The 25,739-nt window shown below is 46.1% G+C and overlaps 3 protein-coding genes across 4 annotated transcripts; all 3 read right to left on the bottom strand.

The window, feature by feature from the left end:
• Positions 1-4,488: 4,488 nt before the first annotated feature.
• On the bottom strand, positions 4,489-9,313 carry LOC101766353 (ras-related protein RABC2a). Its single transcript, XM_004982913.3, has 6 exons — positions 8,896-9,313; positions 7,593-7,661; positions 6,917-6,982; positions 5,868-5,989; positions 5,514-5,642; positions 4,489-4,943 (listed from the first exon to the last, which is right to left on the bottom strand). Exons 1-6 carry the CDS (start codon positions 9,044-9,046, stop codon positions 4,830-4,832), a joined length of 651 nt encoding a protein of 216 aa, XP_004982970.1. The 5' UTR covers positions 9,047-9,313; the 3' UTR covers positions 4,489-4,829.
• A 1,621-nt stretch (positions 9,314-10,934) lies between these two features.
• On the bottom strand, positions 10,935-14,576 carry LOC101765663 (E3 ubiquitin-protein ligase RZFP34). Of its 2 annotated transcripts, XM_004982911.4 has the most exons (11): positions 14,260-14,575; positions 14,056-14,143; positions 13,867-13,926; positions 12,705-12,737; positions 12,526-12,603; positions 12,320-12,363; positions 12,153-12,193; positions 11,971-12,053; positions 11,764-11,855; positions 11,560-11,671; positions 10,935-11,475 (listed from the first exon to the last, which is right to left on the bottom strand). In XM_004982911.4, exons 1-11 carry the CDS (start codon positions 14,283-14,285, stop codon positions 11,335-11,337), a joined length of 798 nt encoding a protein of 265 aa, XP_004982968.1. In that variant the 5' UTR covers positions 14,286-14,575; the 3' UTR covers positions 10,935-11,334. The 2 variants fall into 2 exon arrangements, with proteins under 2 accessions (XP_004982968.1, XP_022679012.1); XM_022823277.1 differs by lacking the exon at positions 12,705-12,737 and having other exon boundaries at positions 14,260-14,576.
• Positions 14,577-15,830: 1,254 nt separating this feature from the next.
• Positions 15,831-18,999, bottom strand: LOC101777307 (probable histidine kinase 2). Its single transcript, XM_004986474.3, has 4 exons — positions 18,605-18,999; positions 17,681-18,252; positions 16,493-17,563; positions 15,831-16,301 (listed from the first exon to the last, which is right to left on the bottom strand). The coding sequence occupies exons 1-4, from the start codon at positions 18,951-18,953 to the stop codon at positions 16,086-16,088; spliced, it is 2,208 nt and encodes a 735-aa protein (XP_004986531.1). The 5' UTR covers positions 18,954-18,999; the 3' UTR covers positions 15,831-16,085.
• Positions 19,000-25,739: the final 6,740 nt, after the last annotated feature.

Genomic DNA, 25,739 nt, shown 5'->3' with positions numbered 1-25,739 from the left:
TTTCAAATCTGAATATTGTGGCTCTTGGTATATATGTTCCAATCTGAACCACATAGGAAGTGTGGTCAGAGGTAGGTTTGGCCAGAGGTAGCATCAAAGTACTGGGATATGTGTTGATCCAGTTTGCCGAGGTGAAACACCAGTCTAATTGTTCCAGCAAGGGGTCTTCTTGCATATTTCTTAATGTAAACTTCCTACCCTTTAGAGGGATTTCTTGAGTGCCCAGGTTGCTGATTATAGAATTGAACAGAAAAATGGCATTCATATCCCCCGCTGGTTTGTTTCTGTCACTGAGATCTCTGTAGAAGTTAAAGTCCCCTATGATCATCCAGTTTTCGTTTTCAGGTATTGATAGATCATTTAGCCATACTACAAATTCATCCCTCTCTGGACCTTAGCAAGGTCCATAAATTGTAATTAGAGTCCATGAATTGCCATCAAGTTTGGAGGTGAATCTACTAGTTAAAGCAAAACGTAGACAAACCAACACTTCTTCTTCAAAGGGAGCATTGTTCTGTCCTACAAGAATTCCCCCTGAAGCAGCAATTAAGGCAGAGAAAGCAAACATATTGAATCTCTTAGGTGCCACCTTCCTAATAAAGGAGTGATCAAAGCTTTCCTTCTTTGTTTCCAGGAGACAATAAATTGAACATGCACTTTATTCAATTTTTGCCTTCACCGCATCACACTTATCTTCCCTGTTTAGTCCTCTGATGTTCCAGTTCAGAATATTCCAACTTCTCTTTGAGTTTGTACTATCCATCACAATACCTTTGAAAGTCTTCTGAGGGCTGTTGTCTCCAAGAGAGTTGGCCCCTCCCCCACAGCTTGCTGAATTTTCTTTGAGATCCACTCAATTCAAAGTAAAGTGCAATTGAAAGAGAAACATTATTAGGCGATGAAATGGGTCGAACACAGAACCACCACAGATAATCAATAGCATAGCTTAACCAAACATTAAAGGTGTCAATGAACCAATAATGGTCATAACATCCAGATAAAGGCCCTCCATCGGGCATACAAGATAACCACCAAATCTAGTTGCCATAATCTGACTCCAAATAACAGAAAGTGGCATCAATACAATAAAAAAGAAACTCAAGGCATTCCTTGAGAGATAGTTGCATGTTGGGTTGACTATCCTCGGGCCACCAGGTTGATGTTTGCCTCCTCTCCAGCTTTGCCAGCTTCATCTTCCTTGCTGGCCTTCAGAAGGAGTTCAGCCGTTACTTCCGAAGAAGAGATACTGCACCTATTAATTGCCACATTTTGTATTTTCATGATTGGGATTTCTGGGTATATGTCTTCAGATTTCTCAAGAGTGTCCAGACTGGGAATTCAATTCCATGGGAGTTAGCAGGGAGCAGGAGTTTACTAGTCAATTGTGAGTGGCTGGTTACATCCCGAAGAAACTTTCTTCTCTTTCTTTTGGCGCCTTCAGGTTCAACAGAGGGGGCCCTACTTCCTTTGGTTCTTTCATGCACTCTGGCACTTCTTCTCAGCTTATCAACAGTGAGTGGAGTTTTATGCTTGACTTGTTTGTTGCTCTTGTTTTGGCTGCTGAGCACTCTGATACTTGGCTCAACTGTTTTTCTTTACGTGCTTGTGTTCTCAGTTTCAATTAGATGAGGAGCAAGCCCCATCCTAGCTTTGTACCTCCTTCTAGTATATACATTTGCAAACTGCCTTTCTTGTGTTGTAATTGTTTTAGTCTATGAGTTCTCAATCAGAGCCTTGCTGTTAGTTTGGGTCGATGTCTCTGGGGCAACAAGATGAACACTTTCAATCTCTAGACTAGAAAGGTTGAGTCTGATAGTAGACATAGGGATAGTGATGGATCCAGTGCCACCTACTGCCTCATGAATTTACTGGGAGTAGGTGTTCATGATTTGCTTTAAGGTTACTAATTATTGCTTCTATCATCTGGGTCTTTCTTTCATGCTACTTATGAGCTGTGTGAGTCAAATTGATGTTCTGTCCATGTATGTTTTGGTCTTGAGAGGTCTGTTGTTCTTCATATCCATTGTCTTCTCTTGTTTGATTAGTGACAGCTTGGTCATTCTGCTTTTTTGAAGCTTGTTGTGCAATTGGTTGGTTCTGATTCTCCTGAGGCATTGTAAGTTGGACATCATCTCCAGGAGCTTGTTCTTCAGGGGCTTGATCAGTATTCATAGAAGCTTCCATGTTTGCCAGCTGCTCATTATTGGCCTCAACATCTACCTGAGCAATAATTTCTTGATTCTGAATTCATGGCTGTGCTGCAAGGGCCATGATTACATTTTCTTGCATGTCTGGTACCTCAACTTCCCTATCTGCACCAGCACCAACAACAAAGAAGGCTTCTTCATCTTGATTAACATAACTAATTCCTGAGCGTTGGTTACCTTCAGCCTGGTGAGCATCAATATGATTTTGGTTCAGACTAAATCTTTCTTGGTTCATGTGGTTGTCAGCCCACTGTGCCACCTATCCAGGTTCCCCTGGGAGGACAAGTCCCACGTGAGGATGTGGGTTGCCATTATTTGGAGGGGGAGGGATTTTATCTTCTAGAATTTAATCTACATGGAGAACATTTAGGATATAGACATGTATAGTCCATGAACATCCTTCCCTATCCAGGAATCTACCACTCTTAAGTTTCAAGCTGCGAGGGACTTCTAGTATGTCATCGATCAAAACTTTGATCAGAATTCTTGGTCAACTGTGATCCATTGCATGCCAATGTATAAGCTTGCCAAAAGGAGTGCATTCCTGCTGCAGAAAGTGATGTTCCTTGTAATCAAGGGGGTATCCTAGGAGCATGACCCAACTAGTGCGAGTAAAAGGTGATCTCCTACAGTTCAAAGCTTCATCATGCTTGACAAATGACACAATGTGAGGGCCAATCTGATGGGGACTACTGCGGACCAGGATATCTGGATCCCAAGGATGCACGAACTCACAGATGCCAATACCGTGGGGGTGGATGCTGTATGTCTTGATGTCCTTCCTGAAGGCAACCGCAACATAGTCACAGATGTCATGTAGCAGCTCATCTTCTGTGGTGGCAATTGCAAAATGTTCATGGCGCTTGGAGGGATTGGTACCGAAGCATACAGTGTTGTGGACTCTGCGTCCAGGACCTTCGTCTTCTTCCTCCATCCCATCAGGGATTTAAGGAGCAAGACGTTCTTAGCAGTTCACTTTGCCACAAAATAACTTGCTAGTAAATTTAGTCATCTTTAGACCATAAAGCTAAACTTACCTTTCTTCGTCTTGTGCTGCCACCGACCGTCGACGTTACTAGGCCCTGTAGCCATGACCAAGATCAACTCCAGACATGAGCAAGAGAAAATCGAAGGGGACCTCAAGTAACCTGAGGGGGGAAGATGCTCTTTCTTTTCCTCATTCTGCTTCTGAATCTTTAGTCCAAATATTATGTTATGCAGTACTTTTTTTAGGGGTGCTACGGCAGGCAAGGAACTAGCCTGAACAATTATATTGATATGCAAGGATGTTACATACAGATTTGTCAGAGAGGGTTTTAGGAATAGAACTTGAGATGCTAGGCTACATTAAGACGTGATACACGATCTCTCAAATGACACTTTGATTATTCATTTATCTTATCTTATACTATTTGTGGTTATAAACTTATAATCATTGGAGAGTACATTTGCTTACGAATCAAACAATTTCAAATTTATATTATAAAAATAAAAAAATATTGGCTAAATTATAGATAAAGACAATAAAGTTTGAATCTTAATATACAGAGTAAAATGCACTGTAAGCCATTAAACTTGCACCAAATTCTCACTCAAATCACTCAAATCATTTAACTTGTAAATGGTACACACTGCATCATCAAACTTGCATCCTTGTTCATCAAAGGTTTTTTTTTCCAAATGGTACACACCGCAACATCAAACTTGCATCCTTGTTTACCGGAGGTTTTTTTTTTTGCCACGTCTGATCGATCTTCCAGCTGGAGGCGATGGCATGGAATCTGCACACCATGCTTGCTTAGCTTGATTCCATTCTCAAGCTCCAATGGATGCTTTCTTCTATTCTTTACCCTTCTCCCATCTTAGAGATCATATTTAGGAGGCTTCACTTCTCTTCTATTTGTTTTCTTCCATTCTTTCATGCCTCTTACAGGCCAAATGTTTTGCCCATATGCCTCCATATAAATGTCTTACGCTATTCCTTGCCACGGTGGACTAAACATGCTTACATAGGATGACTAGTCCTTGTGTGTTGAAAGAAAGGACCTCGATGAACCTTGTTACAAGTTTAATGATGTTATGTGTACTGTATTCAAGTTAAGGGATCCAATTAAAAATCTGGTGCAAGTTCGATGATGTGTCATGCATTTTACTTTAATATATACGTGCGCCTTACAAACAAAAACAAATAAAAATGGAGGTAATTGGCATTGAGCTTCTCATGAGCTGTGACTCGGCAAATGGGCTTGACAGCCTTGGGCTTCTCTTGGGCCATGACAGATAGAGAGGAAAACAAAGAGGGAAGCATATCTTTAACACCTTATACTACTATAGTACAAAAATGGAAAGAAAGGAGAGAAAGGGAGGAAAAAAAGGACAGCTGATTCCATTTCAAGGGCAACAAAACTGCTAAACTTGGAGACGAGAAAAAAATTGAATAACAACCGAAAAGAGGCCGCATGTCCTTTGTACAAATCAATTATAATCACTACCCCAAAACCCCCACAAGCTGATTCTTTAACCCCCTTTTTACTCACAGACCATGTAGATACAATCATTTACAGCAGAACATAAGGGCAGCTCACACGAAGACGACCAAACGTGCCGAGTAGATTGGCTCGTCTAGTGACAGCATCCATTACCGTGCTTTGCATGACTTTCCTGCTTCTGTTTGAGGATGTTCCTCTTGACAACCGAAGATGACCCTTCCTCCAGGAGACTCGGCACCTCGAGAATCTGCATGGTAATAGAAAGATCATGAGTTAGTTCATGCAATGCGTACAATAGGTTTTCAGCTGGAAGAAAAGCCATCTGCACTATTCCATCTAAACTGAAGAACAAACACCATCATGTTTCCCATAGTGAATTCAGCTAGCCATAACATGAAGGTATATTTTGCACTTTTGTTAGCTGTCTTTAGACCTCACCAAGGGTGTCATTGAGTAAAGCATCAGCATGCAGAAAGAATCATATGTAAGTATGTGACAGTTAACTCTAGAGAAATAGGGTTTTTTACTCTAATTTAAATTGCTAGTTTAATCAGACCCCACAAATCTCTCTAGCTTCCGTGTGAATGGTGCTATGAAGTATGAAGTGAACATGGGAACATTGGCAATGCATGCATTCAATTCAATATGGCAGGGCCAGGATAGAGCCAATTTGGGGGGCCCATATGGCAGGACCAGGATATTGGCCAAGCCTGAAGTTCATATTTATGTGCACGTTATAGGGTGCTTTAAAATCCCTCAGAAAGAAGGGATCTAAGCCGATAAGGTTATAGTGCCTAATATCTTTCTACAAGCATACCTTCAGTGCAAGTTCTTCAAAACATTTCTCAACATTTTCTCGTGTTTTTGCACTGCTCTCGAGAAATAGACATCCAGATTCTTCTGCAAATGCAAGGCCTTCTTCTCTTGTGACCATTCTTTCATCATCCTGCAAGATGAGGCCAACAAAATAAAAACCTAAGAACTGAATTATTCTCAGTTTTGCTTTCTAGAACTTCAAATGTTAGGGGGTAAAAAGGATTAAAACAGTAAAGGATGTATAGATACCACTACAATTAACTTGTACCAATGAAAGGTTTTAAGATATTCTTAGATTAGATCACAATATTTCCACAAAACCAAATAACAATCAAGTTTCTGGCAGAGATGGTACCTTGTCAACTTTGTTCCCAACAAGCATTTTTATGCAGTCTTTGTTCGTTGAGTTTGCTTCTATTTCCTTAGTCCACACATCAGCCAAGTTTGAGAAACTCTCTCTCTTCGTGACATCATATACTAGGATAAAATACAAAGTCATTAGACCATGAATAAGTTTGAAGCATGAAAAGAACAAGATGAAGGACCGGACTGAGAGAAATTCTATAGGCAAATTTTCTGCTAGAAGTCATTATGATAACCAAGCAATCAACCTAGGCACAATCATTATTATTTTTTATCGAACTACGCAGGAGCTGCGTGTCATTTCATTAAAGTACAAAGGCAAAACCGAACAGCCCCACCCAGGCTGACACCACACGCACCAAGAAAACAAAGGTGCAATTATTCAGAGTCCATAAATGCAAATATGGACGAAACACCTGAAAATTCTCTAGACTATTCACCACAAAATTGATCAAAATGTATTGATGGATCCTCTGCCTAGCCCAGACATTCAGATTACATAAATGCAACAACTAAATGGTCCATAGGCACGCAATCATTTGGAAGTGTCATCCAAAGTTCAGGCAGAGATCCAATTCATAACATGATGAAAAATGACAAATATGATATGTCTTTTAATTGCAACAGACAAGATATGCTTCCCTGGAAAGTTGTGCATGGATACATATGCTGAACATTATTTACAAAACATGGAGGTGATTTTTACTGCCGTGAAAGGGATACATCACACATCCCTGTACCAACGAATCTGGTGGATTGATACACGGTAATCTATAACTATTGTACACTATCAAGGGAAGATATATCATTGACATAAGGAAACCATAAGGAACTCATTGGTGCTACATGTAAAACCCTCAACATTTAACATTTGCTAAGATATAACAACATCAGATGCCCGACCTTATGGTGAGCTCATTTTTTTTTTGTCACGGTTCTACAGCATATTTCGGTGGTATGACGTCAGGGTGACAAAAATGTTACTAGTGTGATGTGACAATATATTTTAGCAGTCTACTGGCAGAAAAAATATTATGTTACCTAGAATAATTCCCTGAGCACCTCTGTAGTAAGAACTAGTAATTGTCCTAAACCTCTCCTGGCCAGCTGCAAAGCAATGGAAGTATGGAACATAAGTTTTCAGAATCTTGAATTATCAGAAAGCACCATAACATAATTCATGCTGTTAAAGTGGTAATAGATATATAACTCAGAAGCCTTCAAGTTCAAGCAGTTGACAGGTAACATGGTCATGGTGAACCACTGAGCTACTTTAGAACAAAGTAGTGAGTGGGGCTACAACAGAACTTTTAATTGATGGAACCTAGAGTGGCAATGATTTTGGGGGTGTAAGGGCTAACATGGCGAAAGTAGCCAGATATTTTAGGCACAAAGCAGCAAGGTGCAGCTATAATCTGTGAATAAGAAACCCCAATAGCCATGATGCAAGGACAGGTACGAAGAAAGAATCCAAATATATTAGCTGAAAAGCAAACCTTGATTCTCAAACCACTAACAGTAATGAGAGCAGAGAAGGGTGGAATTGTAAAAGGAGTATGAACAGAACTATGTAGCCACAAAGGGTGGAATGTTCAACAAGTTCTGATGCAGATACCAAACTGTATGCAAAACAGCTTTCTAGCATCGTGTATTCCCATCAGCAACATATAATAAGAAATACCAAATGATATGTTGCATAATCGAGATACATGCTTACCGGTATCCCATATTGTCAACTTTAGTTTCTTTCCACCAACTGTAAGGAACTTGATTTTAAAATCCACTCCTGGCAACAAGTGTGAAACAGAAGTCAGACAGCATGCCATTTGATTAGATAAAAGTATGACACACCACAAGCATGCAATGCAGAGAAATGCTTAAGTGCCAAATTGGAATTGCAAAGGCAAATGTAGTTGTCGTGTTAGAACCACCCTCAGTGGATAACATATAGGCTGCAATACTCCAGTTGAAATTTTCTGAAACAGCAGGCTGCCAGGAAATAGGGATAGCTACTTTTATTTTAACATATGTGCACAAACAGCTCTTGCATAAGCTGTGGATTTTCTTTTTTATAAGGACAGGAGTTAAAGATTATGAAGGATGGCCACTTCTTTCGAAATATCTTTAAACACAATTGCGCTTCTATTTTTTTTATTTGCAGGGGAAACACGATTGCTCTTTTTAAAGTACTAGTGATATAATATTTCACTGAGAGAATGGAAAGTAAGATCAGGGAGATAATCTAACCAACATAATTTCTAACTAGCTGTTCATCTAAGCTAACTTAACTACCAGTGCACAAGGCCTAGTGCACGGTACAAGCAGTAGCAGCATCGGCAAAAATTTTCCAACTACCCCCAACAGACAAGAAGAAAGGTGGAACCATTGCAGTAACTCCGCAGTACAAGCAGGGCAGAAACCAGCTCCCTGCATTAAAACTGGTGGAAGTTTTGTCCACTGAACAGGACGGCCGTCGTGCGCCACCTACTTCAGACTCCTGGTGGAATCCACGCTGACACCGCAAGGGAAGAATCGGCACACAAGGTGGATCGCCCCCCACGGACTAATTAATAGAGCTAGAGTAGTGGACTCGGAATTGAAAAAGGGAAAGCAGTAGTAGTAGAGGTAACAATTGAGGCGCGCTTCCAGTTTTTCTCCCGTGCGGGTGATGGCAATGACCCAAGCAGAGCAAGGTTCCTGGTGAGTGGTGAGAGAGAGACTGACGCATCACGCACGGACGCCGCCTTGATTCCTGCCTCCGCAGGTAGCTAGCTTCGTCCGCCCGGAAATCCTAGTGCCGTACCACTGCTACGACTAGGAGTGTACGCTGGGGGTCTGGGTCCGGTTCCGTTCTGGTACTACGGCAGAAGCAGCGCGGTCGCATCGCGTGCGGCCAGCGCTAGGCCTGATCGGAGAATCGGCTTCGATCGGCGCGGTGAGGGGGCAGAGGAGCAGCGAGCGAGAGGTAGCGAGATGGAGCGTGGTGGTGGTGGTGGGTGATCGATCAGCGATGGGCGTACCGATGGTCGGGGCGATGTCGTCGTCGAGCTGGGAGGCGGCGACGAAGCTGACGAGGAGGCTGCTCTTGCCGACGCTCGAGTCCCCGATGAGGAGGATCTTGAAGGAGCACTCGTGGCCGCCGCCGCTGCTCCCGGCCCCCGGCGACCCCATTACTCCCCCTTCCCCTCGGATTCCGCCCGATTCGGTGGCGACGCGGCGCGGGAAGGAATGCGGGCGGGGCCGAGGCGGGAGGGGCGGGGCGGAGGGATAGAGGCGCGGCCGGAGGCGCAGGCGCGGGCCGGCAGCGGCGCCGAGGAAGGAAGCCGAGGGAGCGAAGGGGACAGCTAGCCAGTCCGGTGTGTTGTCGTGCTGGCTTTGACCGGGGGGAGAGGAGAGCGAGAGGGGCGTCGGGCACGGCTGGTCCAGCTACTTATGGCAGGCAGTCGGGCAGAGAGAGCGTCAGGGAAGCGGCGCGTGCTCCTCGGTCCGTTCCGTCGGGGGCGAGCCGCCGAGTTGGCAAGAAGGGCGCGCGGGGCCGGCCGGCCAGGCCGCCGCGATGGCTTTGTTTCGTCTGGCCTGCGGGTCAGGCCGGCGGCCGGCCGAGTGCCGACGCGACACGCGAGCGGTCGGGTTGCGTCGCGGGTGGAGCACTGCGGTTTTTGGCTGTTTTGGGAGGTGGCGGACGTGTGATGTCGCCGTTTCGGCCGGGACCTGCTGCGCCCGCGCCCGATCCGCGCGGCGCGCGGGGTCGTGGGCTCGTCCGCTCGTGATCATGGGAAACGTGGGTGGGTTCGGGGCGCTCGGCACCACTGCGGACGTCGCGCGGGTTTCTCGCGCAGAGGCCTTGCGGTGGATCGGCGGAGGGGATGGATACGGATGACGATGACGCGTGCTCCGCCGTTGCCGGCCACGGGGTTGTTTTGGACGCTACTCCCACCGAAGGACATCTGTATTTCGCAACGAAGCAGGAGGACTCGTTGGTTACCTACCCCTCCGTCCCTTTTTCGTGTGTCGCTCGGGAAGCGTGATCGTGAGGATGCCAGGCTCGTGGAGTTTACTAGTACGGGTCTACAGCTGCATCCCAATCATGCGACGCACCTGGTAGGCGTATGCCTCCGGCACGTGGTCGCGCGCGTGACCACGACGCTCCTCGTCCGGTCTCCAGGTACCAAGCAAACGATACTTGCTGGCTTGGCGCGTACGTGTATATTCAATCATACTTGTATCTATCTATCCATCTCTATAAGTTGTTATATCGATCAAGGGCTGAAGGGCATTAGATGCGGTTTCGCGATGCTGTAGCTTTCACGACTGTGCATATACGCAAAGGCGCTGACTCGGTTCGTTAGCTTGAATTAGTTTTGTGCGTCTGTACCTCTCAGGTGAAACAAAAACAATGTAATGGGTTGCTCTCACAAGAAATCAGTAGTTAGGCATTACCGGTGAGCCACCGCAGTTCAGTTCTTGTGCAACAACAAACAACTAGCAAACGGGAGAGATTATAAAAAGGAGCACGGCTTTTTCTTTGTTATTGGTATACAGGGAGGACAAGCATGATACCATGCCTTATGCTATGATGGATAGCTCATCACAGTAGGGATGATTTGGAAAGAGAAAGGCGGCCGTTTCGTGGAGCGATCCTTTTCGGCTAATCAAATCAGATGATGCAGCAGCAGCAGTTTCCTGCCGCCGTGCGTTAGCGGTCGAGGCCCCGCCTGCAGGCTCCAGCAGACCAGCACCACCACCACTCAATTGGCCAGCTTGGTCGGGGCAGTGTACCGCAGATGGGTGACAAGAAACAAAAACAAGTTCCGCCGCAACTGCACACAATAATCAGCTGTGCAAAGTTGCCATCACAATTCTTCTTTTTTTTTCAAATGGAAAAGAAGGGAGAAAAAACTGAATCCTCAGAAGGAAAGGAAAAAACTGTGAAGTGCATCAGGTTTCATGTAAACTGCTCGGCCCATTCTGGTTTGGCGCGGCTTCAGCCCGACATATGGGCTGCCGGGGCGTTAGGCCCAGATTCTATTCCTGCTTGCTTCTGAAAGACTGAAACGAATTTCTGGTAACAAAGCCAAGTCTTTTCCACAAAGATAAATGAAGAAGGTAGAGAGCTACACTGAACTGCTTTGATACTCAAATTCCTGCAAAATTCCCAGTTTCTGTTCGGTACACGGTCATGGCCTAGAGAGGCTCGCTCATGTAATGCAACTCAATTGCTCCAGCGAACCATAGCAAATACAGTGAGGCAATTGGCACACAGTGATTCTCTGAACATGCAATGCAAGCTGCCGAAACCAATGTCTCTCCTCTCCAGCTTCAGCCAGCGCGCCTTCCCGGCAGGGATCGCAGGGACAGCACCGCGCTTCAACTGCATCCTCGACCATGATGTACCTGGTGGACATGGACGCTTTGGGCTTCGAATGAACCTCCTCGGCGTTTGTGGCGTGGGCCTCTGCTCAAACTCTGGAGCGCGCGGCGAGCGCCGGGCCGGCCCTTGTCTCCCGGGTGTTGTAGGAGCTGCACCCGGGGCACTTCTGCCCCAGCACGTGGAACCGCACGCTCGACGTCGCGCTGCAGTCGTTGCACAGGATCCACACCTGCAGTCCATCCATCGTTCAGCTTCAGCAATCGGCATCCGACCTGCAGGGTCGTGTGTGGGGAGTTAGCGATCTGCTGCTTACCATCTTCGTCAGGTAGATCTCCGGCATCGGCGTCGCCGCGACCTCCTCGTCGAGCTTCCGCCACGTGTCCGTCATGTCGCAGGCGGACCTCGAGCACACCGGGCACGAGAAGCTGATGCCAAGATCAAAGTCAAAAAGGGCTTGAGATCGTTGCGGGAATGGGATGAAAAAGTTGTCTCTGAAGGATGCGAGCGAGGAACTCACTGATGGTGCGCTCTCATCTCGTTCATGCACTCCAGATGAATCGTGTGGCCGCACTGCAGCACGCTGATGTCCTTCGTGGAGTCGAACAGATACTGCCAAGGAAGAGAGAGGAATTTTTCTCAAGATCACGAACTGCATAGTTCAAAATGAAATGATTTCTTTTCTTAGAATGATTGAATGAAATACCATGGAGCACAGGCCACTCACCTCAAAGCAGACAGGGCAGTTGTGATGCATTGCTCTTTCCACACAGCGGTGAGAGTCCTTCAAGACATTGCTGTAGCAACACCCTGTCAGATTACAACAAAGGCAGCGCGAGAGTTGGTGAAATCCTTGTTGCGGAACAGTTAATAGAATCATAGCAGAACGAATGTCATGCAGAAACTTACCGCATGTGTCGCAGTGAAAGAAGTTGTCTGCACCGCCAGTTCTGAAAAAAAAGAAGATAAAGGAATCCAGATTGATCATTTTGAATAAATAGCAAATGCTTCAGAAAAATTTGAGCACAGCGGTAAAGTATTTTTGGAGGAAAACCTAGCTGTGAGTTGGTACTTGCCTGCATATGCCACATCCATGACAGTGGTATTGGCCCTTAGAGATCTGGAACAGGGCAGTATGTCTATCAGATTGGGAAGCATGATTTTTTATTTTGCGAGGAAGGGAATCATGAAATTTATTTACAAAGTATAGCGTGGTGATCTCCATATCTAAGCCAATATTAATTTATCACAAAGAGTCAAAACAAAAAAAAAATGTGCTTACATCATCGTCGAAAAAATTGCATATTTCACAGAAGTATTTCCCCATGCAGGCCCCACAGTTAGAACAATTCTGTTGCACCTGTCATTTGTCAATGGAAATGAACAGTGTTCATGAAACTAGCCTTTATGTCAATAAATGTTCTTGAATGACTTGGAGTACTATTTGGTTTGATAACTTACATCCTGTTCTTTGGAACAGAGAGTGCAGATCACCTGTATAGTAAAACAGTTTCAGTACGTCCACAGTATAAGGGGAACCGAATTCGTGTGATTTTAGTGGTAAAAGGAATAGCCACTGAAATAGTTGTAAAAGCATGCTGTGTCCATGTGGTCTAATATTTATTTTTTCTTTAATAAATAAAATAAAAGGAGAATATTACTCCATGTATCCAAATAATTTATATGTATTATCAGAAAACTGTTCGAAATGGCCACAGAATTCTCTACTGTACAGAAATGGGATAGGACATTAATGGCCATTATATGTCTGGAGAAATCTATTTCTTTAGCCGATCTTTTCTTTTTAGGGAAGCAATCATGCCCATGTGGACTCCAGAAAAGAATCAAATATGATTTAGCCTATCCTTTTTTTCTGGAAAGTCAGGAGCGTAGGCCCCTATGGCCCTACCTATTTTCATTAAATAAGTCAAAGAAAGAGTGTGAAGAATTGCTTTAGCAAATCGATTGCTACTTGATCTAGATAAGGAAATACAACAGTGAGCAGCAATCATATTCAGGTTCTCAATTATGCAGCACTCAATCAGCTGAGTGCAGTTACTCCTTTCAATTCGATGTGAGATATGCCTTTGTCCTCTCCCTTTCTTGCTTCTCTTTTTTCACTAATCTCCCAGCCGCCTTCCTTCTAATGGCACTCTTGCCTGAGCTTAAAAAAATCTAGTGGACCACACTGCCCGCCGGCCACAAGGTGCAGGTCAGGTTGCAGCAGATGAGCAGAAGTGGCCAATATTTTATTGACAAGTGGAGTGAGTTGATATCAAGAAGGAACGATTCCCTAGAGCACATCTACTCCGGATGTCGCCTTTTATCTGAAGATGGGTGAGAAAAAAAAATCTTGGGATCCCTGGAGATATCACTAGGCTATTGTGCTAACCTTATCTGAAGAAATGGGCGAAAGATCTGAGGACGGGCTTCTTTTAGACTGAAAGGGCCAATGGTTTCTTTGGATTTTGACATTGGACAAGAAACATTGGGTCTCCCAAAGAGGAAAGAATCAATGAATCATGATGCATGAAGCCTAACTAAATTCAGAACAACTTCAGAAAAGGAAGGACAGAAGCAAACGGTGAAAACTCAAGCACAAGATTAGCCAAGAAGCACCGACCTTGTTTATTTCGTGACGAGGGATCTCGTGGCGGTCGCGCGGGTCGACCTCGAGCGAGTTCTGCGGCACAGAGGAAATCCCAATGATTCAGAGTTTTTTTCTTTTAATTCAAAGACATAAACAACAGAAGCAGCATGGTTGGAATGAGAGCGGAGAGGGGGTAAACGAAATCGATATCAAGGGCCGGACCTTGGCGTCGTTGTGGCAATGGCGGCAGCCGAAGACCTCGCCGCAGCAGGGCGCCACGACCCGGCACCCGCGCCTGTAATGCTCGCAACTTCGCGTCCCGGACAAACAGAACAGAGCGGATGAGTTTTCTCTTCTTCCATGACAAAATGGTTTCTCGATTGACCCATCGAATCGAATCGAATCGAATCGCCTTTGCTTGCTTACCCGTGCTGCTCGGTTGCGAAATCCATCCGGACGCGCCTCGTTGCCGCCGCTTGTTTCTCTTCCCCTCGGTGACGATGCGAAGCGCGCCGCGCCGGAGGGAAAGCTGCTAGCTAGGCGCGCGTGGCGGTGGCGGGAGACGAAGCCGCGGGGGAGAAGCTCCCGCCCGTTTCGTCCGCTCGTCCGAGCAGAGCGCGGGCGCTTATGCGCGAGGAGAGCTGTGAGGGCGCGTCCCGCCCGGGCCGGTTCGCTTTATAGGTGGGAGGGGTGGGTGGGGGTGCCTCTGCCGCGACGGCCGGCCGCACGGGCGCGTCGCGCGGACGGACGGGCACGGCTCACGGAGGTATCGTAATGTTCACCGTGCCCCTTGGCAAAATTTTACAGAGCCATGCACGGGGCACGCCCATGCGTGACGCCGCCAGCCGGGGCGCGAGAGGGAGAAAGGCCAAAGCGCAACGCAACTGGGAGTCTGGGACGGCGGCCTGGTTCAGCGCACGAATCACTCACTACTGGCAGACGGTCACACACAGCTGCCCTGCCGGGTTGAATTGGGCGAACCCGTCACGTGCCACTAGTAATAATATACTCCTTATCATAGAAACCTGATGAGCGCCCACGGGATGACAGGCAGGCTGACAGGACACGGTTCGGCGGAAGTCGGCCGATGGGGAACGGGACGGGCCCGGCGTGGGCCGTCAACCAACAGGTCTCCCTCGCGCGCAAGTGGATGAGGCTGGGCTGCTTCATGGGTTGGAGATCACGTCGCCAGCTTGGCCACTTGGGGGATAGGAAAGGCCGAAGCCCTGTCGGCGTCGGCCATCCCATTCCGATCCCCGCACACACTAGACTAGCGGATGACTTGGGTTAAGTGATCTGATCTCCATCTCCTCCCAAGAGTCCAAGGACAAGAAAGCTCCATTTCTGCCAGGCGTGGCGCCCCGTCTCGCTGTCTCGCGCTTCCTTTCGATTCGAGGAGGAGTGGAGGACCGGTCCTGCAGCGAGCGACACCCCTTGGATTTATCCAAAAGTGCAAAAAGGGAGTCGCCAAAGCTCGCAGGATCTATCCGGCATGCGCTTTGGCGAGAAGAAATATCTTCCTCTCTTTGATGTCCGATATTTAATGAGATATTTTCAAAGTTGAGGAAGTATCTTTCGATTGGTCCAAGATAAGAAAGAAAACGCCACCATTGTTATCCCCGTCGATGACCTGAGATAAGTGAGCGCACTTGAACATTTACATGCCGTAGCAATTAGCGAGTGGGATTAGAACACACAGCGATCCTCATTTAAATGGTTGAGCAATTCTACTAACTCCATCTAAGCTAAGCCATATTCAAAGTAGATGAGCCCTTTTCAATTAGTGAAACAAGAGGGGAGATGAGCCCCATTTTTACAGCCCGTTCCAAAAAAAATCATTTATAAGCTTAAAAATCCTTTTGTACCAATCATTTTAGACGAGCGCAATCAACAACAGTGCGCATTGTTTGCTCCCGTCTCCGCATGCACATACCGAGTTTGACAGGTCTGAATTATTCGCCCCCCATCTCAATGATTGCCGAGAAGCACACAGAGTATGCAACAAAGGTCAAAACCTGTTATCTCCGCAGCCGATATTTTCAGATATCAGGAAACTATCCCCCGCGATAAGTCCTGCCGTGATCGTTGATCACGCAACCTACCGATCACCAGTCGCACACCACCAAGTGTCCCAATAGAAAAAAAGTTCTTAACTCTTGTCTGTAGCCAAGAGCCAAGAAGATTGCCACTGGGCAGCGGCAAGCTGGCAGCAATCTCAGTTCCCAGGTCGATGCAACGACATGGCGGAGACCCTATCCCTGGCCTCCGCGCACGCGGCGGATCGCTTCTGCTATGCTCCTGCGTTCCATGGGTTTGGTCAGATGAAGGTCCATCCCGGCGAGGATGGTCTTCCGCGTCTCCTCTTCCATGGCGTGCGCGGTCAAGGCGATGATCCGAGTGTGGATCCCGTAGCGGTTCTCCACCTCACGGATGCGCCTTGTCGCTTCGTAGCCGTCCATCACGGGCATCTGGCACAAAGAACAGGTCCTAGTAATGAACATCTCAACGGGAAATATGATGTGTGATAGACAGCAATTTTACTACCAGTAGACCGGTTATTAGCAGATAATTTGATGGCAACTCACACAGAGAATGAGAAGTGTTCTAGTACAGGAAAAGAGAACATGTGGGTATTGTAAGATTTTTTTTTTAACCTAACCTGGCAATCCATGAGGATGACATCATAGGGAGTGGATGTTGCATCCTTTTCCGAGCCAGCTGCGGCTTGTTCAAGAGCAGCTTCAAACATGCTGACAGCTTTGGCTCCATCCTCTGCCACTTCAACAGTTGCTCCTAGCTGATACAGTATCTTCTTCCCAATAGTCTGCAAAGTCAGAGTGTCCTCCACTAACAATACATGTGTTCCAGTCAAGGGTTTATCGTCTTCCAGTCTTGGTTCTGAAGCCGTATGCGTGATCATGGCTGATTTGCCAGCTCCTGATGATCCTCCTGGAGTGCCGGTATCAGTGTTGTCATCAGGACTAACATGAGATGAGTTTTGGGCGTGCGGCATCTGCAGGTCCATCAGGATCTTCAAGAGAGCGTGTAACCGGGACCCGTGGATTGGTTTTTGCAGGATAAGATCACAGCATGTACTGTGCCTGAACTGTCTCAAGTCATTTGAAGAGGTATTCGCATCTGCAAGACAAACAACTTTGCATGGAATTTGATTTTTAACTTTAGCAAAGCTCATCTCTGTGCACATGTCCTCCATTTTTCCATAGTGTGCGTCAATGACAACTAGCACTCCTCCAAATGTGCCTCTTTGGACGCTATTGCTATTATTCAGTGCAACGGGCAGTATTTGGACAACCCTATCTCTGGGCCTGAAACAGTAGTCCGTGCGACATTCAAAACTGTCTGATGATGTCCTTGCAGGAGAAGTGTCAGCATGGCACAACTTCTCAACGGCAGCAGCAAGGAACTCGAGTTGTGGTACTAGGCAGACTTCAATCCCAAGGTTTTCCATCCAAGCTCGCAGGATTCTTCGTGTTTCACCACCATGAACAAGAAGCACACAGTGGACACCATCAAAGCTATTAGCTTCTCTGAAGGCTGAGGCTCGGATGCGGCTTTCGCTTGTTTCTGTCGATGGGATTGAACTGCCTTCTTCTATGTCATGTTGTTCATGGGCTCCATCCAGCTTCATGAGCACATTGAACCCAACACAGGTTCCGATTTTACCAGGCTCTTTGTCCTTGATGCTAATCTCACCTCCCATCAAACGAACCTGGTATTCACAATATATGTCAGGTAAAATTCAGAAATTTCACAAGAGAGAGATAGTATGTAAAAAATAGTCAAATATATCTCAAACAAGAAATTTCAGCATGGAAACAGAACTTACAAAAGACTGAACAATTCCAAGCCCCAAGCCAGTTCCTCCTTGCCCTTCTTTAATTTGAACATAGTCCTCAAACACCAGCTCTCTCTTTTCCTTTGGGATTCCAATGCCAGTATCATCCACTTCAAAGTAGAACTCAATCGAGTTGGGATCATTTTGAACCAAACTGAACGGATGACAATCATCGTGATGTTCTCTTGTTTTGAAGAAACATAAGAAATTGGCACCGGGTCTTAAACAGCCAAATCTCGAAGGAACAATGGTTGAGCTTCTTGTAATGGGCCTGTTTGCCCAAGCACGAAGAATGATATGCCCTTCTTGAGTGAACTTCACAGAATTGCCGAGTACGTTATCCAGTATCTGCTTGAGTCTCCTGCAGTCTCCTATCACATCTCCACATTTGAGGATGGAAAAATCACAGGGATCCCAGACCACTTCCAGCCCTTTGCTAATGCCTACTATGTTGATCATGTCCATGGATTCTTCCAAAACGTCTGCTAGGTTGAACTCAACCTCGTCAAGCTGCATCTTTCCTGATTCAACCTTGCTTGTATCTAGTATCGAGTTAAGTATCTCTGCACAAATTACATTGCAGTGTTGAGGATTCTCCTGATTATAAAGTGCTCCAAGTTATAAAACGAACAAAGCGAGGGCCCATTTCAATTGACATATTATGTACATAAAAACTGTAAAAGAAATGGTATCTAAGCCTATATATTTCTAATAAAACTGTGGCTTTTTAAATTCATAAACTGTGCAGCTGCAACAATTTTCAACATAGATGTATATTTTAGCCGATGAATGAGCATTCCTATGCTACATTGCTACTAGTACCAAAATTCAAATACTGTAAAGCTGCAATATCCGAACAGACGAACATTTATCTACAATAACAGTTGCTACAAAGTATGCAAAGTTCCAACTCACCGAGCAGCTTCTTTGTGCAGACATCCATCTGCTCAAGGTTACGCGTGATCTGCGGGTGCGCCCGTGCCTCCACCCGGGACACGTCCACCAGCCCCGTGATCGCCGCCAGCGCCGACCTGATGTCGTGGCTGGCGCCGGCGAACGCGCTGGTCTTGTTGAGGCTCTTCCGTTCCGCCTGCTGCGGCGCCTCCTTGTGCCTCACGAGGCTCGCCCGCAGCAACGCCTCCCGCGCCACCGACCGCCGCAGCGCCCTTAGCGTGGCGAGGAACGCGGCCGCCGCGGCTCCGGCGGCCATCGCGCCGCACGCCATCAGGACGATGGCAGCAGCGGTGCCCATGACCCAGGACATGGCTGTCGTGTGCGACGAGGTCGCCAAAACACAACCTGAAAACAACAGAGACGACGGGGACCAGACCAGATTGAAGCACACGCTCTGTCGAAATCGGGCAATAATGGCCATAGATGAGATGTAACAGGGTACTGAATCATGCCGCTGTGGATGAATATATGAGAAAGAAATGATTGATGCATGGCGTCTACGCAAACTAACCGATCGAACTAGACGCGTCGAAAGAATCTTACGGCTCCGTGGCGCAGACCGTGGCCGCGGACTGGTGCAGGTGGCGACTGGGCGATGGCAGGGTTGCAGGGTTCTGGCTTCAGTGAGAGAGCGAGAGAGAGAGAGAGATTAGCGTGCTACTGTAGTAATTACCCATATCACCGTAATAAGGAAAAGATCTCCTGTTGGGTTTCATGAAAGATGGAAAGAGAGGATCATAGAGGCCTTCAATGGAGTGATTATTATTTTACTTTTGGTAGAATATTTGGATCGGAATCGCCGGCTGTGATTTTTTTATTTTTAACTTTTTAAAAATTTATTTTTAAAAATAACCTCAGCCGAACTTTATTGCCCGCGCCAGACCGCCAGGTGCGGCAAGAAGCCTCTACCACGCCACATGCATTGGCGCGGCGCCGCGCCGCACCAGGCGGGCGCTTGACGCGCCAGCCCGCCTGGCACGACAGCACCTCACCTAGACACGCATGCCGGCTTCTTCCTTCCTCCCTCCCTCCTTTCTTCTTCCTCCAGAACACCCGTGCCCGAGCTCCTTGCCGCCGCCGCCCACCGCCCCACCCCAAATCCACCCAAAATCCGATGATTTCGGTGGGGGAAAGTTGAGGAAATCGATCCCTACTTCGTGTGGAAGGTATCCCCCTACTTTTTCTCGTGTTTTACCGTTGCATTTGGTAGATCGGAGGATGTTTAGGTGACTTAGGGTTAGGTTGATGATTTCACTTTTGAATGAAATGCAATGGTGTTTTGTGTTAGATGATGCGTAGTTCAAACGCAAAAGAGTCTCTGCCCGCGATATTAACGTGTAGAACTTGTTGAATGCTTCTATTTAGGTATATATGTTCATCCAATTGTGTAGTGTACATGACATGTATATTTTTTATTTGCAATTTGTCCAATATGTGGAATGTGTCGAGTTGATATGTCGAATATGTGCAATGTGTAGTGTATATGACATGGTGAAATGTTTGTATTTTGTAGATGGATCGCTTAGTTCGATTTTTTTATGGTGGTATTGTGAAACAAAATGGGGAGTTAGAGAATATGAATGAGTCAATTGAATTCTTCGAGAGTCCTCCAAGTTTTACTGATTTAGTTGATCGTGCAATGATGAAGTATGGATGTAGAGTGTATGAGATGAGTTTGAGAGGTCGTTTTGATTGTGGGAAAGCTAGAGCTCATTATGTTCTCATGAACTTGGCATCCGATTCAAATTGGAAGCACTACAAGGATGTAGTTCACGAATCAAATGTTGCATGTTTGGAGGTTATAGTTGAAATTGTTCGTATGCCTGGCCCAAATGTTGTCTTCAGGGAGGAAGTGGTGGTAGTGAATCGTAATGGTACCCAGGAGTCAGAAATATTGCATCACGTGTTAGGTGAAATAGAATGTGCTTTTGACTTAGCTATTGCCAATGGTGATTTTTCCAATAACACTTTTGAGAGGGATGAAACAAATATAGATGATGATAATGTCTCCATGGGTTCCGAAGATAGTGAATTCAACGAAGATGGGGTAGTAGGTGTCGAGGCAGAGGAGGAGTCATTATCTCAGAGTGGTGGGCATGAAAATGAGGACGAGGAGGTAGAATATGAAGAGGATGGACCGCAGTTCGACACCGCAACCGTGCATGATATAGAAGGCATTGGTCGTATGGACGAATATTTTTCTTACACCCAGAACAAGTTGCGGTTGTTAAAAGAACGTGATGTCGAACTGCCATCCGTTCCCAATGATGAGGACATCAGTATGGTCCACAAAGCCATATGTGAATCTAGTATGGTGAATTCCGAAGGAATGCCCTTTAGTGAGAGTCTAGTGATTAAGAAGGGAATGAAGTTTAATAGTCTTGAAGAGCTGAAGTTTTTCTTGGCTGACTACGCAGTGAGGTTACATAGACCTTTTAGCATAGTTCACTCTGACAAGAACTTAAGGTACAATGTGATGTGCAAGCAAGGATGCCATTGGCGTGTATGGTCTCGGCTAATATCAAGCACTGGATAATGAAGAATTTCAAATGTTGTGCAACCGCATACTTGTCGTTCATCACAGCCGAGGCGAGTGGACGTCCAGTGCACAACAAAGTACCTTGGGCGGCGTATTCTAGGCATTATCCGTAAAGACAGCGAGACATCCCTCGTGGAGTCCATCTTCGCCTTTAGTGGGTACCGTGTCAAGTATTCAAAGGCTTTGCGGGCGAAGCAACACGCCGTTGCCCTACTTTGGGGGGGCTGGAAGGAGTCTTATGGCATTGTTCCTAGGGTACTCACAGCTATAGCCTACTATAATCCCAGGGTTAAACGGTTCATTGACTCATGTGGCATGATGCATCCTGACAATGGAGTTTTGAAGCATATACTCCAAAGGGTATTTTGGTGTTTCCCTCAATGTAGTGAGGCATTTCAACATTGCCGTCCTATGATACTTGTGGACGGTACATTCTTGATTGGAAAGTATAAGGGTACACTAATGATGGCAGTTGGTGTAGATCCAGAATAGCAGCTTGTGCCTCTTGCTTTTGCTTTGGCCGAGAGTGAGAATAATGAGAGTTGGTCATGGTTTATGAAACTTGTTTGGCAACATGTACTTGGACCTTCACGGCAAGTGTGTATGATATCGGATAGGCACCATAGGCTCCTAAATTGTGCGAAGGACCACATGGATGGTTTTCCACCGCTTGTGCATAGGTGGTGCACGAGGCACTTTGCTGCCAACATGTCGCGTCGGCAGAAGACCGACCGCGTGATTGGAAAATTGAAGACTTTATGCAAGGTTCATACGGAGAGAGAATTTAGTGAGAAGTTAGAAGATCTAGTGAAGGACTTGAACGATGATGCAAAAGAATGGTTGACGGGTGAAATGGAGGATTAGGATAAATGGGCGCAGGCTTTCGATAAGAGAGGGATGCGTTGGGGTATTATGACCACGAACTACTCGGAATCACTAAACACTATTTTCAAAGGCATCCAAAGTAGGCCCGTCTCTGGAATTATTGAATACTCATTCGAAAAATGCAACGCCTACTTTGTGGATTGATGGCAAAAGGCACGTGCAATGTTGGATGAAGGCCATAGAATTAGGAAGGTTGCAGATGAATTTTTATCACAGGCTGAGCTTAGATCCGTGCACTACTTAGCAGAACCGTACGGGCCAGAAAGGATGGTGTATTCTATAAAAAGTTGCGGTACTACTAACGTTGGAGGTGAGAGTCATGGAGGCCGACACTACAGAGTGGATCTGAACGAAGTTTCGTGCACCTACAACATTCCTCAATTGTTGCACCTTCCATGTTCACACTTCATTACAGCTTGCAAGGCAAGAGGTCTTAACTATGAAAGTCCCTTGTACATGTCACCATTGTACTCTAGGGAGCACACCATCAGAATATGGGAATCTAGCTTTCAACGTTACCTTGATCCGCCACAATGGCCGGCATATGAAGGGGTAGGGTATGTGCCCAACTCCAATTTGATGAGAAATAAAGTAGGAAGGAGGCAGAAGAAGCGTTTGATAGGCGACATGGACGTGTCGCAAGGGAGGCTTTCTGCAGATTATGGCATTGGTGATTTTGATGTGGACAAGTCGGAAAATCGTTGCTCGAAATGCCACAAGATCATTAGGAATTGCACATGCCGCAATAGAAATTCTAAGACCACGAAATCTAGGGCGAACAGTAATATGCCGCGTTCTTCCAACATGAGGGTAGGCGCGTTGCTCGTATTTTGCAAGGTTATCATTATATCATTTATTGATAGTAAATTATCATTGTTACTATACTTATCATATAATGCAGCTTTTTACTAACGAATTTTGTTTTTGTTTATTTAGGATGGTGGCCCCAGTGTACCCGCTTCTTGAGTCCATGTACGACTTGCAGCACCGCGCCCACCACCTCGCCAACCTACAGGAGGTACTGCATCAGTTCTTATCAATGCTGGCTAATTTATGCTGATGAATGTGTACCTTAGGATGAGAATTGCAAGACTTTCGTATGAACTTATCAATGCTTGCTAATTTGTCGCAATAGTGCTTAACATGCTTTTTCACTTGCATTTTGAAAATAGTCGTTACGAAATTCTTATAAATTGATGCTAAGACTGTCCATGAATATTTGCTTGTGTAATTCTCAGCTGACATTAAGTTTCAACTTCAAAACGGTGATGACAAACACCATTGCAGTTTGTTGTGTACAATGTGAACAATTTCATACTGAAAATGCCATTTATATCATATTTGTGTTACTTACCACTTTAGTAGCCCTTTATTCGTATAGTTGATGAGCCCTTTATTCTCAAATGCATTGACTTCTCATTTTTGTTCAAAACCACCTTTTTCATCAATGTCTATTTCCTTTTAGCTAAGTAATAATATTATAATGTTTTGCAGGATTTGAAACCACTCAGGGCTAGAGTGCACTCACCACTTAGGTGGGATGAGCGGTACGCGCAGTACTTGCAGAGAGCAGGATTTTTGGATATTGCGGTTCATGTTGTCGCGGGTGTCCCTCCAATGGACGGACCGTTGTTGACCGCTATGGTCGACAGGTGGCGTCTGGAGACTCACACCTTCCACCTCCCATTCGGAGAGATGACCATCACGATGCAGGACATTGCTATGATACTCGGTCTTCCACCGGAGGGGCATCCAGTGACGGGAATCATACAGAATGAGAAAATGCGTGACATGGTAGCAATGCATATTGGGATTAGGCCGCTAGAGCCAGAGGACGGAGACAACTCCAAGAAGACCTCCGGTGTGAGCTCCGCATAGTTGAGGGAGCACTTCAACGTTTGCCCGTAGGAAGCAAATGACGAGGTTGTGCAGTCTTACGCTCATGTTTGGCTATGGCACTTTATGAGCACATTCCTCCTTCCTGATGCAGCCGGGAACGCGGTGTCTTGGATGGTTCTCCCAATTTTGGGTCTAGATTGAGACAACATAGCCCTGTACAGTTGGGGCTCAGCGGTTCTCGCCTGGCTGTACAAGTAGCTATGTGAGGCTTGCAGGCGCACTGCGAGGGATTCAAATGTTGGAGGGTGCACCTATATGCTGCAGATCTGGATTTGGGAGCGAATGCCCATAGGTCGAGCTTGCCGTCTCTGTGTCGATGTAAGTCACAACGGCAAATTCTCTCTTCCGCTTTAATGTTCTCAAAACTGTTGTATCATGTGAACAATTGGACTTACTTGCAATTGCAGCCATGGTATCGAAATGATGCTCATCCCACATTCTATCATGTGTGGAAGCATGTGCAGCCCATTCGTGGCAATCCGGATAGGCACTACAGGGCCTACATAAACGAGTTGGATGTTGTCATGCAGCACGAGGTAATTTGCTCACCAGAGTTTTTTAAGCTCTATTCCGTATAATGACATATGAAATAAGTATTGCGTACAAATTTTTGAAGGTTGAATGGAAACCGTACGACCGTCAGCAGCTAAGCCAGATCGTATTTTCACCGACGTGCTACAGAGACAGAGAGTTGTGGAGGTGCATGACTCCAATAATCTTGTACTACGTCGTAGAGTTCCACATGCCGCATAGGGTGATGCGGCAGTTTGGGATGATGCAACCGTGCCCTCCTTTGGAATTATCGACTTTGCAGCAATTGCACAAGTATGCAGGAATCAATAACTACTGGAGGTTATTCGATACACGTACTTAACATGTTATACTAATACTTCACTATTTTGTGATGCAGGATCAACCGCAGGAAGAGGTACAAGGAGAATGATTGGAGGGTGAAGCATGCTCAGTACCTCATCCAATGGGAGAACAGGCAAAGATGCGATCCTGAAGGTGGGCCGTATTGGCGAGCAGGACCAAACAATGAGTACATATGATGGTACTGTGCTTCGACGAGAACTAAAGTGAAGCCATCTTGGAGTAATGTGCCCATTGATGATGCACCGTTTGACTCGTTCGATGACATAGCTGACGTGTATGACACGGTGACACGCTATGGGACACAGCCTGAGCGTGCACCTCTCCATGACTACATGGTAAGATTTCAGTTTGTAATCATAGTATCGTAACATTGATCATTCATGGGATGAAAACTATGCGTACAGGGATAGCAGCTTGCAAGGCTTGCAAACGAGGCGGGCGTGGTCATGGAGCGCGCAGTCGGATCCGGTGATGGTGTGCTTCATCAGTTCGCAGAGGTACAAGCCCAACCTAATTTCCACTGATACCCATACTACCTTCGTAACCCTATCAATATCATAGTCGTGAATGTATGCTACTTACAGTTGTAGAGGGTCAGAAAAGCTACAGGCGAATGGCCATGAGGATGAACTGCATGTCGTCCACAGATGTGCACCATGGGGGTAATGGCTAGGGTACTTCTTTAGGATCACGACGGACTTCATTGGCGACTCCCCCTAGGACTGCATCACCATCCATTGCTGCAGGTCCTAGCAAGAGGTCACGAGGCAAGGCACCCGCATCCCCTCAGGCAAGCGAGGACTCTGAAGGTAACTAGTCCGAGGATGATGACCCTACATATGGTGAGGAACTGGAGATTTTTAGCATGATCGATGCTCTACTTGTGACTCAAACACA

The sequence above is a fragment of the Setaria italica genome, chromosome IX, assembly GCF_000263155.2.
Source record: "Setaria italica strain Yugu1 chromosome IX, Setaria_italica_v2.0, whole genome shotgun sequence".
NCBI classification, from domain to species: domain Eukaryota; kingdom Viridiplantae; phylum Streptophyta; class Magnoliopsida; order Poales; family Poaceae; genus Setaria; species Setaria italica.
The sequence above is the reverse complement of the archived record's forward strand: the minus strand, read 5'-3'. Positions and strand labels throughout refer to the sequence as shown.